General features: G+C 42.0%; 1 protein-coding gene across 1 annotated transcript in view; it reads left to right on the top strand.

Annotated features, from left to right (window-relative positions):
- Window positions 1-8,901, top strand: part of Scg5 (secretogranin V) — a 45,806-nt gene extending 36,905 nt beyond the window's left edge. The window contains exons 5-6 of the mRNA XM_059261105.1: window positions 4,698-4,751; window positions 8,359-8,901. Of these exons, the coding sequence (XP_059117088.1) occupies window positions 4,698-4,751; window positions 8,359-8,454 (150 nt within the window). The 3' untranslated portion in view covers window positions 8,455-8,901. The remainder of the gene's footprint in view (window positions 1-4,697; window positions 4,752-8,358) is intronic.
- The last annotated feature ends 8,538 nt before the right edge of the window (window positions 8,902-17,439 follow it).

The following is a 17,439-nucleotide window of genomic DNA, read 5'->3' as shown; positions in this document are numbered from 1 at the left end:
CTAGTACTGAGGTCCTAAGGGAGGGGCATGGCTAACTGGAAGGCTTGACCTGAGAACAAGAAGGGAAACTGAGGAAATGTCTGAGTGTGGACAGAGGCCTTCTGGTGCTGTGATGGTGTAGAAGAGATGGTAACTTCTCTTTCCAGTATTTATTTTGTTTGTTTGTCTGTCTGTCTGTTTAGAGGCAGAGTCTTTCTATGTAGCTCTGGCAGTCTTGGAACTCACTATGTAAACCAGGCTGGCCTCGAACTCAACTCACAGAGGTCAGCCTGCCTCTGCCTCAGGGTACTGGGATTAAAGGCATGTGCCACCATCCTCTTCTTCAGAAGCTCCCTCTAAATTCCACTCACATCCCCTTTTACTCCTTCCCTCTCCCTCCTTGGAACACTGTGCTTCTCTCATTGTCCACATCAGAGCTGAAGACTAGAACTTAAGACCAAGTATAAAAAGTGCTGTCCCAGATCAATGGCCAAGGAATGACATTTATGCCTCTTATCAGCTCTAATTATGTGTTTGTTTAAACTTCAGTTTCCTTGTTTATTTTCTCATTACCACCTAGCAATAAAACAGTGCCTGCTTGATCTTTGCATGGAAGTGTGAACTGAGTGTCTCTAGCAGCCTGGGTGTTTATATAGAAGAGGCTGAAGCCGGTCTGCTGCTCAACTATCCTTTCAACTTGCAAAACCGTTATCTCTCAAACAAACTGCACACAAGTACCCCTGCTTTCTTCCTGGATGGTACTGCCTCCCTGTTTTGTTTTTATATTATCTGGAGCCGAGTTGCATCTTTAGCAATGAATCACATATTACAAATATCAGTGTCTGTCTTGTTTCCTTCATGGCTCTTTTCTCGTTACTGCATCAGGTCACATTTCTTAAATGTGCACCATATGACATCTGGGCCCTGTGGTGGGTAATGGGAAGACACCAATAATTGCTATATAATAGGAAATCATAATATTTGTGGAGCTCATGTTACATGCCAGACTCTGTGCTAATATTTTACCTCAATCATCTCATCCAGGCTGCCCATCCTCATCACTCTCACTCTATAGAGGAGAAAATGCAAGGCAGGGATCTGGGTAGCCTGCTCAGTAACAGAGCTTATGATTGACAGAGCTGGAAACTGGACCCCATTTTTACAAACACAATAAATATATGTATCTCTTCATGACTTTTCCCTCGCCATGTGGCCTATGTAGTCCTATCCTAGGACTTGTTGCCTTCCCCACAATGTACATAACTAATTACAGCCCTTGAGGGTCTATAGCCAAAGGCTGACATCAACCCCCCCACACCCCTCCCCTCCATTCACCAATAATCCTCAAGGGCTATGGCCAAGGACTGGTGTCAGCCTTTACCCTTAACACACTTACTGCTGAATGGTCGTCGTTGTGTCAGAAAAACAAATGTTTCTCCTTTCCCAGTGCTTCGTACAACTTTCATCAATGTTTGACCAGAGCCTGAGCTGAGCCATGGGAGACAGGAAGAGTGTGGTCCCTCTCCAACTTTGTTTATCTTGCATGGCCATGCCATGTTTGAATTTTGGAGTACTCTCCAGTTCTGGTTTGTCTTAGGTTTCCATGTTATTAGACATGAGCAATGTTTTTCATTTCTTCTTTGACTTGACCCTTAATAATTGTACATATTTATAGAGTAGTGGCGTGTCAATATAGGTACCCAATGTGTGAAGATCAGATGTGGGTGACTGGCATATTCATAACTTCAGGCTGCATTCATTTCTTTTAAACATTTTTTTGTTATTTTATTTTGTGTGTATGGGTGCTATGTCTCCATGTACGTCTGTGCACCATGTATGTGCAGTACACACAGAGGCCAGAAGAGGGCACTGGGTTCCCTGGAACTGGAGTTAGAGACAGTTGTGAGTTGCCATGTGAGTAATGGGAATGGAACCTGAGTGTCCTCTGGAGGAGCAGCCAGTGCTCCTAACTGCAGAGCCATCCCTCCAGCTCCTTTGTTCTTTCTGTTGAAAATGTTCAGAGTATTCTCCATTGTTCTAAAACATTCAGTGGCTGTTAAAATGGCTGTCCCATTGTGCTAAAGGGCACTGGAAGTTACTCCTCCTTCAACTGCATGCACCCCTGGATTGTCACCGTGCTCTCTCCATCTCCCTCCCCCTCCCCAGCTCTGGGAGTCACTCATTCCCTCTGTGTTCACCAGACCAACTTTTAAAGTGTCTTCCCAGTCATGCTGTTTATGTATATCCTTAGCCCTGTGCACCAAGGGGGTGCAGGGTATCAGTTTGTCCCGTTAGTGATAACTTCATTCCCTTTAATAAAGTGCTGTCCATGTTTCTCCAGTTTAAATCATTTTCCATTTAAAATTGATAGTTAACGTGTGGGAAACTACTTAGAGACTATAAATATTCTGACTGCCATGAAACTGTTAACCAACATGTTTTGCATTCATTGATGGTATTTACCAGAATCAATTATAACCATGGTTGTTGCAGAATTATGAGTTTTGCTCTCTTGTTATTTCTCCATTTGCTATCTGCATCCTATTCTCATAAGGAGCTTCCACTACTTCTTTTCTTGTTTACAAACCTGCTTATTTCTTTGGTACCTCTATACATCATTACTAATTTTGATGTTCAAAGTGTCCTGCATTTGACCAGTAGGAATTTCTTTGAGCTGGCTTTTCCTTCCTTTGGACACAGCTCTAGCACCTGTTTGAACACATCCTTACTTTCATGGCCAATCTGATAGTTAGTATCACTAATCCTTGTACTTTCTATAGCCTAGCCATAGGATCAGACAGTTCTTCACAAAGATATCCATCCTCCAGGGTCCTTTAGGAATGGAATTGAGTTGTCCAAAATCTTGATGGCATAATGGAGAACCCTTTAATGAACTTAAACCACCTGCACTCCTGGAAAATTAGGCCACTCATCCCCAAGGAACTAACAAATGGGTGTCAGAGGAGGTGAATGGTTTATTTTCATCCATTTTGTCTACTTTTTTTGTTCACATCACACCTGCCAATCCCTGCCATCAAATCCACACTGACACAGAGCTAATGAAGAAAGCCCAGCCACATTCACCATGGAGGGGCTGGGGGCATGGACATGCTGGTCCTGACTTTAACTCTCCAAGAAAGCGGGGGCCATCTTTGAGAGCAAGATTTCCAGACCTTCTGTACTTCTGGTTATAATTTCCCCTAAGATCCGAAAAGGGGATTGGGATGTTGCTGCCTTCCTGTCATTTGCAACGTGCTGGAGTGGCTCCAGGACTGATGGGCACCGGGCTCCCCTGCACCAGCTTGCGGGCTCCTCTGCTCTCCCTCCAGTTCAGACAGCTGAAGAAAGTGATATCTGTGAGCAGTTACTAGTCTCACCCTCTTTACTCCAACCTCCTTCCCAACTCTGGCATGAGTACCTAGAACATTCTACGTGCATTAGAGTTGTTTGTTTACATTCAGACACTGGAGTTGAGACCAACGACAATGTTCTCATTTCTCAAGGGAATGGCCAGCAGGCCTGCCTTTTCTCCTGCCTGATGTTTACTTGGTCCATGCCCCAAGAGAGCCAGAGGTAGGGCCTCTGGGCAGTGCCTGTGTTTCTGGCAGTGAAGGTGCTGCTCTTGGCACACACCCCACCCCTGGATATCTGAGGTTGGGCAGAGCTGCCCATTGTAAATTACAGGTGGTAGGTTTTAATGAACAAGAAAACAATGAAGCTCATTCTTGGCATTTGTCATTTTCATTTTCAAATCTACCATTTAAGTGTTTGTTAATAACCAGACAGCTCAGAGGATACACATGGTGTATAAACTTGTTCTTCACCAGCTCTTTTTTTCTAGAAGTCAATATTAGGGTATTGTAGTCACAGCAAGATGAATTGTCTCTTTTATATATTATTTTCCTTATGATTCGAAAATAAAAGAACACAAGTGAAGCACCCAAATCCCTTTCTCTGTTTCCACGTTCAGGTTACGTGTTGTGTCTTTTATAGTCTCAACTAGATGGAAATGTGTTGAGCATGTGTCTGATATTCTAGAGCTCATTTAAATCCAACGTGTGTTTGAAACACAGCAGTGTGTGGAAACACTTATACAAACTGTGGTAACAGAGAAGAACCCCCACCCCCACTCCCACACACAACATAACTCTCCTTTCTGCCAATAAGTTTTTTGGCAGTTTTTAAAAGGTTCACTCTATTAAAAATGTTATAGACCAAATGGTTCTGTGATTGGCTTGATGGGGGCACTAACTTGAGCCATGGGAGGGATGGCTGTAGAAGTCAGCGTCTCAGTTATTTACATAGAGGACTGCTGTTAATGGTCGGACACTGCTCCAGAGAACAGTCATGTGTGCCGTTCATAAAAAGGGAATTAGATACTGAGATAAAGTTATTTATTTTAAACAGCGACGGTTCAAAGCGAGGAGATGAGCTCCCCACACCCTGGGATTTTAGCATGCCATCTCTCCTTGTTTATGAGATTGTTGATGACACTGTGTGCCTCGAGGCAGTACAGAGGACTTTGTGAAAAGCACCACAGTCCCCAGCTTTTCTCTTGTGGTCTATCATTCTGACACGACATTCCTTTCATCTAGCTTTGTTTCCAAAACATGTGTATGCAAATGTCCAGGGGACACAGCAAGTGTTACTTTCAAATAGACAGTTACCAAATTCAATCCATACTTGTGCGTTTGTGTTTTCTTTCCTCTCCACTCTAGAACAAGAAACTCCTCTATGAGAAGATGAAGGGGGGACAGAGGCGGAAGCGGAGGGTAAGTCTCACAAGGGCCGGGTGTGGCTGGGGTGTCGCTGAGGGGTTTAGTGTTTCTGAGTGGGGTAATTGGAGCTTTTGGTTTGGGGAAAGTGGCAGAATCTTTTCTGATGCAATCCCAAAGAACAGAACAGAAATCCTGTGTGGCAAGGGCCACACCTAGCAGCTATACCCTTGGTTTCTTGGGCGGCATGGCTTCCTCCCTAAGCTTTAGGACATGATTTTTACTTATTACTTCCCTTCTGGCCAGCAACCATGAATGGTACCTCACTCAGGGAGGACAGGGAGGATTTGAGGGTGTGACTTTCCTCAACTGCTCTGAAACCAGTGGAGGCCATGGCTCACACATCTGCATCAGTTACGTAGATCATATGACAGAAACCACAACGTGTGAAAGTACATACTGCAGGCTGGAATTTTGAATCTCTTCTACATATCTTTTTTATTGACCCTAGCCAGGATGGTGTAACATGCATTCTCCCTATCTCATTTGCTGACTGTCAAGTCTAGTGCAGGCTTAGTTAGCGCTCCTTGGGAGGATTGCCCAAGATGGCCTTTGGTGTCTATGTTTTCCTTTTGTTACTCCTTATGTGGTGTTGCTTGGTATAAATCTGAACGTCAAGGTCATATTGAGTTTCCAATGCCTGTGATAGCCCTGAGACTTAACAGCGATTCAATGTCCATCCTGCTGTTCTACTGATACCTTACTGGACAGAAGGATCAGAACACTGGTCTCTTTTATATGACCAAACAGGAGAGGTAAAATCCCTGCTATTACACAGTAAAGTACCACCATAGTAATTATTTTAGGTAAAATACACAAACTAACCTGTATACCCAAGGCCACTGACCATTTATTTAGTACCTGGATCTTGGGGAAAACTGGGAATCTAGACAGTGGCAATTGTGGCCAATCTAAAGAGCTTGGCCAAGTTCAATCAGAAAATGCTTTAAGAAGTGTGGAGTTTCTGGCCTTGGTATTAATCATAAGGCCCCAGGCTGCCTGACAAACCCAGAAGACAGACAATTTCCTATGTGAGAAGCAGAAAGCTGTTACATCTGGAAGCAGATCTTTTTGGGGGAATAAACGGGGTTATTAGGGTTTTTCTTGGTGATTACAGCTTCCAATGGCAGATGGTGACAGGAAGGGTGTAATGTGTTCTTGAGAGAACATCAAGAAATTCTATTCTAGGAGCTCAGAATACACATAATTTACCAGGAAGATGGCTTGAATATCCCCCATGGTACAGCAAGGACATTTCCAAATAAGGCCAATGACTGACCCCAAATGAATAACAGCAGGCAGTTTTAATTGTCTCTGCTTGCTGGCCCACCATGCTTTCTACTATGACTCTGAGGAACTTAGGTTGACTTTAGATCATATTTCCATGAGACTAGTGATTACCAAAACTCAAAATTCTGGCTAAGACGTATGTTATAAAGGATTTTTGCTTTGGCCTCAGCTTCTTCCACATAGACAAGGCTTAGAATTTAGGAAAATAAGAGTCACTGTGACCCAGGATTTCAGGTTCTTTCTATTCCCAGACATCTATAAAGCCCGTTCTCATTCCTTTAGCCCTGGGCCCCTCTGGACTGATGAGGAAGCAGAAGATCTCCCCTGTCCCTATCACTACACCTAAGCTGCTGTTCCTACCTTAACTGCTCCTTAATATAAAGAAATCATAGCTCACTTATTTGAAGAATTAAGGCTTACTCCAGTGAAACTCACCATCTACTGGAGGTTGAAGAGGACAGGAAGCAAGGTTCCATCCCAAGCTGTCCATTCATTTGTCAGACGTGAATAGCATTCTCTATATTACCTGGCCATGAGTGGCCATACATACATAAGTAACATGAGTTCTTCAGAACACACTTAAAGCAAAGCATTTGGATTGATAATTGAACATTAATCCAATAGTGTCAGGGCTTGACCTTGGCATCTCCCTCTTCCCTTTTCCTCCAACGTCAGACATTTCTGGGTCTAGACAGTCTGTCTTGCACCATGGAAGTTTCTTAGCAAGAGGGCTGATCTGTAATGTTACAAGTAAAGCCCCAAGTCATTCTGTGTGACTTTTTTTTTTTAACTTATTCTGGGCCATTTAAATTTCTAGCTGCTTCACAAATAAAAGATCAATCTACTTTTAAGTGGTTCTGAAAAAAAAATTGACTCTGAAGCTGTGACTTGTTACCATTTTAAATCCACTAATTGTCTTAAATAGTCTATCAGCAACTTAGTTGCACAGTTGACAAATAGGAATATCTCATATTCTCTTTAAACTTATTAGAATTTTAAGAACCACTACTGTTACAAAACTGAAAAGTATTTTTGGTATTAACTACACTTTTCCCAAGCACTTTAATCTGCCTACTCAGAGGTTCTTATATGATTCCTTAGGGTGGGCCAGACCACACTAGTTGACAGTTTCCAACAGAAAGTGTACTATCTTGAATACTTCAAGGATGAATATCTTTTTGTGACCTGCTTCTTTCTAACTCTGTAAAGACATTGTTCATTCGGTAGTCCTCACCTTGTGTGAGTCATCTTTGCAGAGTGGCTGGGGGCCTTCCTGATTTATGTTTTTATACTCCAGAATGTGAAGTACATTGACCAGGGCTACTCATGTGTTCCAGTCCTTGTCTTTTGAAGCATGCTTGCCCACCTTTCAAGAGAGCCGTGCAAGCCAGGCCCACACAAAACCTGTGTCCATTCACTCGTGGGGCTTAGCATTGCCATAGGATTGCTCCTCATTTGTAATGTCAGCCCTTTTCTTAACATTTCTATTCACTGTTGGAAGGCAACTTCAATAAACAAATGTCTTCCAAAACGATTGAAATTTTTCCTGCTCACTAAAGATTATGTTGCACGGCTCCAGTTACCAGTTCAAATCCAAACCTCAAAAAAAATTGATATTATTAGCGAAGCAATGGAGATTCTTTGACTCATTCAGAACATCAACAAGTAAAAGAGATTCCAGAATATGGAGGCCTAAATAAAAAACAAAGACCCTTCCAGATGGCTTTGGGTTTGACTTCACCTTTTAAATTTGACAGAAAGAAGGTTGGAATCGATTGCTAGATCTCTTAATGAATTGTGTTCAACAGAGTCCTTGCATAAAAGAGTTTCAGCCATGGGCCAATCTTCAGATACTAATTCCCACTTGGCCCTATGTGTCTTTTCCTTTAGCATGCTTCCTATAGATTAATTAAGACATTTCAGATTCTCCCCCTCACTTAAGGAGGACCACAGAATAATTATTTTCCTTCACATGAGACTTGGTACCTAAGTTAGCAGCAAGAATTTTTTTCTGGTTCACCCCAAACTTGTAAGCTAAATATAACAATAAAAAGGCTACATTGCATTTGATCAAGAACACTATGCTTATATGAAAGACACAATTGGTAACATCTCTCAGTGAGACTGTATACTGCACTATGGGGCACTGAGGTATTAACCAACTTGCTGGAGCCATCATTTGGCAGGGGGTGGTAAGTGCTATGTTATTATCCTGTTAATCCAACAGTCAGAAAACAATTCTCCTTCACTTATGTGAGATGTCTGTATTTGAGGCTCATGTGTAATGCCAAAACATGTATATTTTCTTTTTCAGAGTGTCAATCCATATCTACAAGGAAAAAGGCTGGACAATGTTGTGGCAAAGAAATCTGTCCCCCACTTTTCAGAAGAGGAGAAGGAATCAGAATAAAGAGAAGACAGTAGGTGGAACCCCATCCAGTGCTTATGTGCATGTTACTAGAGCCCCCATAAGCGGCAGCATGTGTCTTACATAGATAATTATGGATGAAAAGCAGCTGCCCTTACATTTGCCTCCACACCAGTGACTGTGCTTTCTGCTAAATTAGAATAAAAGCTCCTTCTCTTTTGGGGTTTTTTTGATGTGGATCTGCAAGAAACATTACAATTAAAATGTGTATGTCAAGTATAATAAAAACACGGATATGAAATACTCAGATTTCTTGCAGTTTTGGGTTGTGCAGTTTGGGCCAAGTCTGTAAACGGCTAGCATTTGATTTTGATTATGTAGTGTATCTAGCCCTTGGGCCTTGTTACACACCAATAAAGAAGTTTGTACTCAAGGGGAGGGGCTGACACATCTCACTTGGCTGCTTCTTAATAAATGTATGTGCAAGCATTGGCTTGTGAAGTTTTTTCTTTTTAAATAATAGTATAAAATCAATTTCTTTGCTTAATACAGCAGAGTGTCATGCATAACTATCTAATTTTAGTGCTAATGCTATGAAGTCAATGATCCCCATTTCACATATGTTAGGACTGAAACTATTCAACACATGATGGGAATAATCAGTGAAATCCAGAATGGAAGGATTTTCAGGGCAAGAAACACTCCCCACCCCTGTGTGTGTGAAATGCTATAAGTTTTAAAGGACTTAAGAGAAATATGAACCAAATGAAATTTGTGTAGATGTTTCTTTGTTTCCTGATTCAAGTAAAAAACTATTATCTGTGAGACAGTTGGAGAAGTACGAGTACTTGCTGAGTATTGGTGCAATTTAGTTGTTGCAAAGATTTATGGCAATCTTTTAAAGAACTCTCGTGTCTTAGAAATATCAATTGAAATTGATGCGGATGATATTCATATTTGCTTTAAAATAATCCACTAATAGTGATGGGGAGAAACCTGGGATTTAGATGAATCAGATTAGCCACTATTGATAGCTGTGGGTCTCATGTACATTAGGACTTCTTGTACTTCTACCTCTCTACTTGTATATGTTTGAAATTTTCCACACTAGCAACACAGGTAAAGTGCAACAGTGAGACCAGATTATGGTAAACATTGGTCTGGAAATATAGCAAATAAGGTAGAAATCTTTATGCATATGGATATGAAGAATTAATGGAGACCATTTCCCTTGGCCATCATGGAAAGTTATGCCACAGGGTTCCACAGGTGAGAAAATTTAGTTTGGAATGAAGTGAATTGGATGGAGAGGAGGAAAAAAGATTTTTGTGGAAGAGGAAGGAGACTTAATGGGGACTTCCAATGGACTAATAGACTTGAAAGGGATGTGCTTTTCCAGGTGGGTCCTGGATCACATTTACAGCAGAGGCATTGCTTTTTCTTGGCTGAGAAGGGTCATTACCATGCATTCTATCATCAGTCTTTCCATAGGGCTACAGCCAAGGATCTTTGAAATCAGGAAGGTGGTTGTAGTCACCCCAGGGACATCTGGAGAACAAAAGAAGATCGTGTTTGGCACACTCGGCAGAAGTAAAGCATATTGTGCAGGCACTGTCAGTACTGCCCTGATTGAACTCTGACTGTGGTACCAGCCCACTCAAGGTCCCTGGATATAGTTACACAACATGAGGGCTCGTGAAGCCCCAGCCCCAGAGGAGAACACAATGGGGCCATTCTAGAAGAGAATTTCCTCTGCTCTTACTGCTGGAGTGGGGGAAGGGAGTAGAGAGTTGTTCAACATTTTCTGTTGTATGTGTTGTCACTGAAGCTACTGTTAACTCCTACCACATGAATCATTAGGCTGAGTCTTCAAGGAATGACTATTCAAAATGTATTTGCCACTATGATATAGAATATTCCAAATATGTAGGATTCCTGAAAGGATCAATTCTGAGCTTGAAGTGTTTCTAGCAGGGAACTAAGGTTCTATTAGAGTTGTGCAGCTATCTGGAGGTGATATGATCTTGGAAAACTGGAGTCATCTACCATCCCACCATGACTGACACACAAGTGGCAGCAGGAGCAGCCACCCCACACCTCCTGGCCATCCTGGATCAAGAATCCCATTCCTTCATTAAGCCTGCAAGGCAACAGAAACAGAGTTCTTCTCTGCTCTCTGAAAGCTTTCAGGGCTACAGGGCTTCATTGGCATGTGCTGTGGAGCTCATCCAGCATTGGCATAGGACCCAGGCAATAGGTAGAGCCAGGCATCTGCTACAGAACACACAGCAGTCACTAAGGTGCCTGAGCACACAAGGACCTGGAAGCCAGAAAAGGGGAGCAGGTAACAAAAAATACTAAAGAGATTCTGAGCTCTGGAAAAATAGTCCTTCCAGGAGAAGGATAAGTGGGTGGGGACAGGAGGTAGGGATGGGTGGTGTGGTTAAGCCCATTACCTGGCCAGCTGGTGGGCTGGTGAGATTGACAGCAGAGTGAGAGGACAGTAGGGAATATGGGTCGATAAACATTGTTTCTGAGGTTTCTTCATACAGCAACATAGAGAATACTGTCCAGGTGTAGTGTGTGTTTTGGGGGACTCCACTAAAAGATGTGAGGAAAACAGCAGTGACTTATTTAGACAAAAGAAAGACTTACTTATTTCTCAGGAAGGAAATTTTAAACTGTCTACCACTAAGCCAATTTTGTGCTTAAAAATTATTAAAAATATAAAAAGATCCATGGATTTACTTCAAACAGTGAGTACAGGGAATGTTCGTGTGGGTTGTACAGTGATGACAAACTACTACCCCATCTGGTGAGTCATCCTTCTTCCCACTGACTCCTGGCAGCAGCATTAGAGAGGGATGGCCAACAAGGATGCTCTTCTTAGGTGCCAGAAGGTCTATTTTGTTGTGATGTTTTACTTTTATAATAATGATGCAATTATAAGACTCTAGACATAGAGCCTTTCCCTACTTCTAAATATAATGTAGTATACTCTGAATGGGAGTTACCACAGCCCCCTACCCAATCTTAGCTCAGTACCCCATTCCCATGCCCACGTCATTCCAACTGATCAGTAATGGATCCCCAAACATTGGTTTAGATTATTTGAAGCAGTGTGGTCAGGTACCAGCCATGAATGAGTGCAGCTATTCACACATACACATAAAATAAAAATAAATTAATCTTAAAAAAATAAATACAGGCTTGTTCTATACCACAAACTTGTCCCAAGAGAGTGGGATCTTACCATACATTTGTATAATCAAAGAGATCCCATGACTCTGCCTCACAGTGTTTTTGTTTCTGCTCCATAAGGCAACACACTGCTCCAAATAGAGAAGATGCTGGCATTGGAAAAGTCTTTCATTGGGCACCCGGTTTGCTATAATGAGAATAACTGGGACTTCTCCATAAGAAGATATGACTCACACAAGTGTTTCATGAATCAAGACTGTGCCATGGGGGACACACAATGATTTATGATCCCAGACCCAGTGAGAGGCTGGTCACATGCAGTAATTATGGAGGGAAAACATCTGTGAGGTTTAAGACTCAGAGGAAAAGAAGTTTAGCCTGTCATGGTGACTTACACTTGTAATCCCAGCACTCTGGAGGATGAGGCAGGAGGACTACTGTGAGTTCCATGTCATTCTGGGCTACAGAGTGAGACTCAATCTCAAAAAAAAATTAAAAATAAACAAAGAGAAGCAGGACAAGGAGTAGGAACAGAGCGATAGCCTACTCAGAGGAAATACATCATGAAAGAAAGTTGAATGCTTATGATTGTTTAGACAAATGCCTATGTTAAATGCTTCGTTCCCATGTGTAGTGTTATTGGGAAGTGACCCAGCCTTTAATAGGTAAAGGCCTCTTCAAGAGGTCTCATGGAATGGTTTGAAGTCACTGAGGATGTGCCCTCAAGGAAACTCCCCTTCTTCTGTCTCTCTTTTGCTTCTTGGATACCCTCTGTCACACGGTCCCACCATGACATGCTGCTAAAAACAAGGCGATGGGTATAACCAGTCATCGGCTAAAGCAGCTAAACAGTGAACCAAAGTGAGTCTTATCTCTCTGTAAGTTAATTCTTCAAGTATTTATTAGAACAATAGAAATACAACCTTCAAAGCCAGGAGAGACATGGATGGTTGAATATTTTAGCCCAAGAAATGCATGTGCAAAACTATAAGAAGAACAAGGCTGTGTGTCCTACACCAAAAGAATGGGAAATTTGGAGAGGGGGAAAAATCCTCATCCATGGGAAGAAAGGATAGGGATTTCTTGACATCAGGATTTTTTTTAAAAATCATTGTCTTGCTCTAGATTAAAAAAAAAAAAGCCATTTTGCCTTTCCTCTATATCAGCAACTTTTTCTGCAGAATGGTATGTTAAAGACTGCTCCATTTTCACTAGTCTCTTGAATTTGGTATCTTCTTTTTTCCAGCACCCAGTGCTTCCCTGATATACAGTGCTGTTTGCTTATTGTGTGTTTGCCTCATTCAAGGGTTATAACTCCTTATGGCCATGGATTCTGTCTTGTGTTTCTTTTTAGCTTGAGATCTTCCAGAGAGCCTTCCAAAAGCAATGCCTGTGTGCCAAATGAATGAACGTGAAAGGAATGTTTTGAAAAACTTAGAAAAGGTTCATCATCTTAGGTTGTGCATAAAGAAGGATAGACTCTGTTGCTCAGTGGGTAACACGCTTGCACAGAAGCAGAAAAACCTGGGTTTGATTCCCAAACCCACATTTCAAAGGCCAAGAATGGTGGCATGCTTGTAATCCCAGTACTATAGAATAGGTAGGTCCCTGGGGCTTGTGGGCCAGCCAGCCTAAACTAATTGGTGAGTTCTAGGTCAATAAGAGACTCTGTCTCAAAAGATAACCAAACAAATGAATGAAAACTAAGGTTTAGGTTGGGGAGATACCTCAGCCAGTAAGGAGCGTTTGCTACACAAGCCAGAGGATCTGAGTTCAGGTCCTCAGCTCCTACGTAAAAGCAGGTGTGCAGGCAATCTCCAACCCTAGGGCTGGGAGCAGTGCCACTTGAATCCCTGGAGCTCACTGGCCAGCCGGTTTAGCCAGCCAGTGAGCTCTGGGACCATAGAGAGTCCCTGCCTTAAAAAAATGGTGGGAAGGGATAGAAGAAGATACCTGACAACAACGTTTGGCTTCACACACACCTGCACACATGTACACACACACCTGAACACATACACATGCGTACACCACACGCTCATGCATTCACATGTGCACCTGCACACACAGAAACACACATACATACACATGCACACACCACAGAAAGAAGTAAGGGTGCTATGACCTCCCAAATTGACTTTAAGACATGCAGATGATTCTCAGGATTTTCTGGGAACGGCCCAACCGAGACACACCCCTTTTCCCAAAGTTACTGCCTGGTGAAAACAGTTCTAAGGTAGAGGTGCCATCTAAATACCTCCATTTGCTTCATTTCAAGGATGGCTGTGCATGGGTGTGTAGTGAACAGGTTGACAATCCTGCTCTCCACGATAGCTGATCTGAAGGAAGCCACTGCGTTGGGTTACACTATGGAGTTTCATCCATTTGGCACTCCTCTGACCGTGGGATGCCCATTAGCCACACGGGCAGCATGCAGGGCGTGTGTGAGCCCTTAACTTGTATCAAGCACGATAGCAATAGCTTTAGAAATCACTGGAGACAGACACTGGGAAAAGTGGGCCAACCAATGGTGGGCTTACTTGGAGGGCAGTAGGAGCGTTGCAAAGAGAGGTCAGGGCAGTGGGCAATCATCTCTCAAAGGCAGCTTCCAGGACATTATTTAGCAGCTGTAGTGAAAGCCAGATATACTTAACTAGGACTGTATCTTGAAAAGGTAGCATGTAAAGTCACACGAGGCCTGGATTTCCCCATGGCTTGGGTGTAGCACGATTCAGGCTTGTTCTTCACAGTCCTTGTCTCATTTTTCTAGAGAAGAAAAGAGACTTTATTAAGACTTAGTTATCAGGATGGTCCCACAAAGCAGATTTCTTTGTCCAAAAGTACCAGGAGAAAACAAGGGCCATAAAACTGCATCATAAGCATTTAATGAAAGAAAGCTTGGTTGGTGAGAACAGAGGAATCTATGGAGAACATTGGCAAGAGAATTTGGGGTGTTACACCTTGACTTCTAAAGTTTGTGACCAAAAGAGGGTGGTATAAAGATTCTAGTAGAAAAATGCCCTGGAATTTGGGGTTTGAAACATTTTAACTTAGATGTTGTGGAGAAAATCTCTTAGGAGTTGCTATTAGGAGGACTGAGATAAACAGACCTGGTTGTGTATCCAAAGAGACTAGACATCCTGTTGTTTGATGCATTTAGTACGGTAGGAGAAATTGTTGCTAGACAATCTTCCCAACAGAAACCAAAACTATATATGCACAGGAAAGTACGTGAATTGGCAGTTACAAGTAAAGACCCGAGAAGTGAGAAATGTGTTAACAACATCCCCTTGGCGACTCCAGGGATCCTTCAGAAGCAGGGCATCGGTGACTTTTTCATTTCTTCTCGTCACTTCCCTTGTCACAACATTTCACATGTTCATTAAGTAGTTATTGTCAAAGACATATTCTAGGTGCTAAATACTGAGCTGTGTTCTGGGACGGGGGGCTGTCCCGGTTGGCTTTCTGTTGCTGGGATGAAACACTATGACCAAAAGCACACTGGAGAGGAAAGGAATTATTAGGCTTATGCTTCCAAGTCACACAGTCCATCACTGAGGGAAGTCAGGACAGGAACTAAAGCATCCACCATGGAAGGACACTGCTTTCCTGATCATCCTAGCTAGCTTTCTTATACAACTCACGTCCACCTGCCTAGGGACAGCGCTGCCCACAGTGGGCTGGACCACACATTAATTGTCAATCAAAACAATTTTTCACAGACATGCCAGTCTGGGCAATTCCTCATTAAAGGTTTCTTTTTCCCAGGTAACTCTAGGTTACACTAAATTGATAATAAAGACTGACCAGCATAGGAGTCCTGTGCAAAAATGCCTAAGATATGGGTTCTTACTTCATAGAGCTTATAGTGTAACATGGTGAGCAAAGACTGCCTAATGATCTACTTGTGCTCAGCCTTACATCATTGCTGTTGAGTGAAACAGACACAAAACTTTGTGATTAGATTTAGACTTCCTGAGTTTTTAGATTTATAAGTTGTAAACTGGGCGGTGGTGGTGCATGCCTTTAATCCCAGCACTCAGGAAGCAGAGGCAGGTGGATTGCTGTGAGTTCAAGGCCAACCTGGGCAACAGAGTGAGTTCCAGGAAAGACTCCAAAGCTACACAGAGAAACCCAAAAAACTAAAAAAAAAATTTGTAAATTTATAAGTTGTATAACTTACAAATAGAGAACCTTCATTTCATGGAATCTTAGCTCTTTCATATGACAAATAAATGGGTGTGGCCACATCTACCTCTTGAAACTGATGTGAAGGTAAATTCACTACAATATAGTACCTGTATTAAAACTCAATTTATACCTCAAACTTATAAACAGTCAGATTTCAGTGCAAGAAACAAATTTGGATGAAAGGAATTTACTATGAGGCCTTAGGTACTTACAAAATTATTTGAAGCTGAGGAGAAGCATGAGGCAGGCATCCATGGCTGGTCTTAGTCAGTTCAAGGTCACTGGCATGGCTGGAATCTAGAGGTCAGGAAGTGGTGGCTGGTTTCACTGCCCTGACAACATTAAGTCTGATGCTCAACACCCCAGAGCCATTGTCTGGGACAGCGGAAAGCTGGCTTGCCTGCAGCTAAGGTTTCTTGTAACAGAAATAACAGACTCAAAAGAGGCTTTGCTCTCCTCCACCCTCAGAGTCTTGTGGGAATGCGTCTTATTTTGTGCTCTAGTTTGCCTCCAGATTCCTGACTGCCAACTATCTTCTATATTTTCTATGTAGATGTAGCCAAACTATTGATATGTTGACTGTTCTGTCCAGAGCCAATGCACTGCTCAGTTGTATTGATCTCAAGCCACTGATCCACTTTACTCTAACAGCTTAAAGGAGAAAGGTATAATTGTGGAAATTTAAAAATTATTTTTTCCAGTCTTCTTGTCTGATAAAATAAGAGGGCCTACTCTAAAGAAAATAAGCGATTGGAGCACAGACATAAGTCAGGCTTAAGCTATGCCCTTAGTTTTGACATTTGACATAGGAATCATTCCCTCCTGCCTCAGATGCACAATGACATTAATGAAAATGTGCAGATGAGGTTTGTCTTTGCCCTCTTTTAATATGTCTTGGCTTTACTTTGAATTTTTTTTTTTTGGTTAGGCTGTCAGTTTATTTAATATCCAAAATGTTAGGAACATTCCAGCTTAAATGATGCTATTTTGAAGTGTTTGACAAAGGAATAATCTGTCATATTGAGCTGGTGCCAGTTGTTCAAGAAAACTCGAAATTATTTTACAGCTAGCCAATAATATCCAGAAAGAAGTAATTATTTTTCTTGTAAAAGCAGATGAACTTAGGGACGACAGGGGATGATGGAAGATCCAGGAAGAAAATGAAGAGACCCCCCAATATTCTATTCTACTCACTACCAATAACCCATGAAGAATTTCCCAAATCACTTTTCACATATGTCTTGACTGTTGACTCATCAAAGATGTCTTCAATAGCTTCACAACTCAAAACACATTGCAGCATTTTTTTTAAGGAAAAGGGGGGGTTGAAAATATGAATATGGTATTTCTTCTACTTCTACCATGGATCCGTTTGACAGAAGACACTGTCAGCAGCTAATACTACATTAATATTCTCAGATCACTGGGAATACAACCCAAAACTGCAACATTCACAAATGAAGTGAGATCAGATGCTCTGGGTGCAGGGTGTCTTGCACCCTGGCATTTTAAGAGAAAAGGCTACTTTGAGATATAGTCTGTGAATATTCATCAGAGGAAACAGATTTTTCAAGTGGCCAAAGTGGGTTTTTTTTTCCTGATTTGTTATAGATATGAAACAATTTAAACATTCTTCTC

Source organism: Peromyscus eremicus, chromosome 4 (genome assembly GCF_949786415.1).
Source record: "Peromyscus eremicus chromosome 4, PerEre_H2_v1, whole genome shotgun sequence".
Taxonomy (NCBI): Eukaryota; Metazoa; Chordata; class Mammalia; order Rodentia; family Cricetidae; genus Peromyscus; species Peromyscus eremicus.
This window is presented reverse-complemented; position numbering and strand designations above follow the sequence as displayed.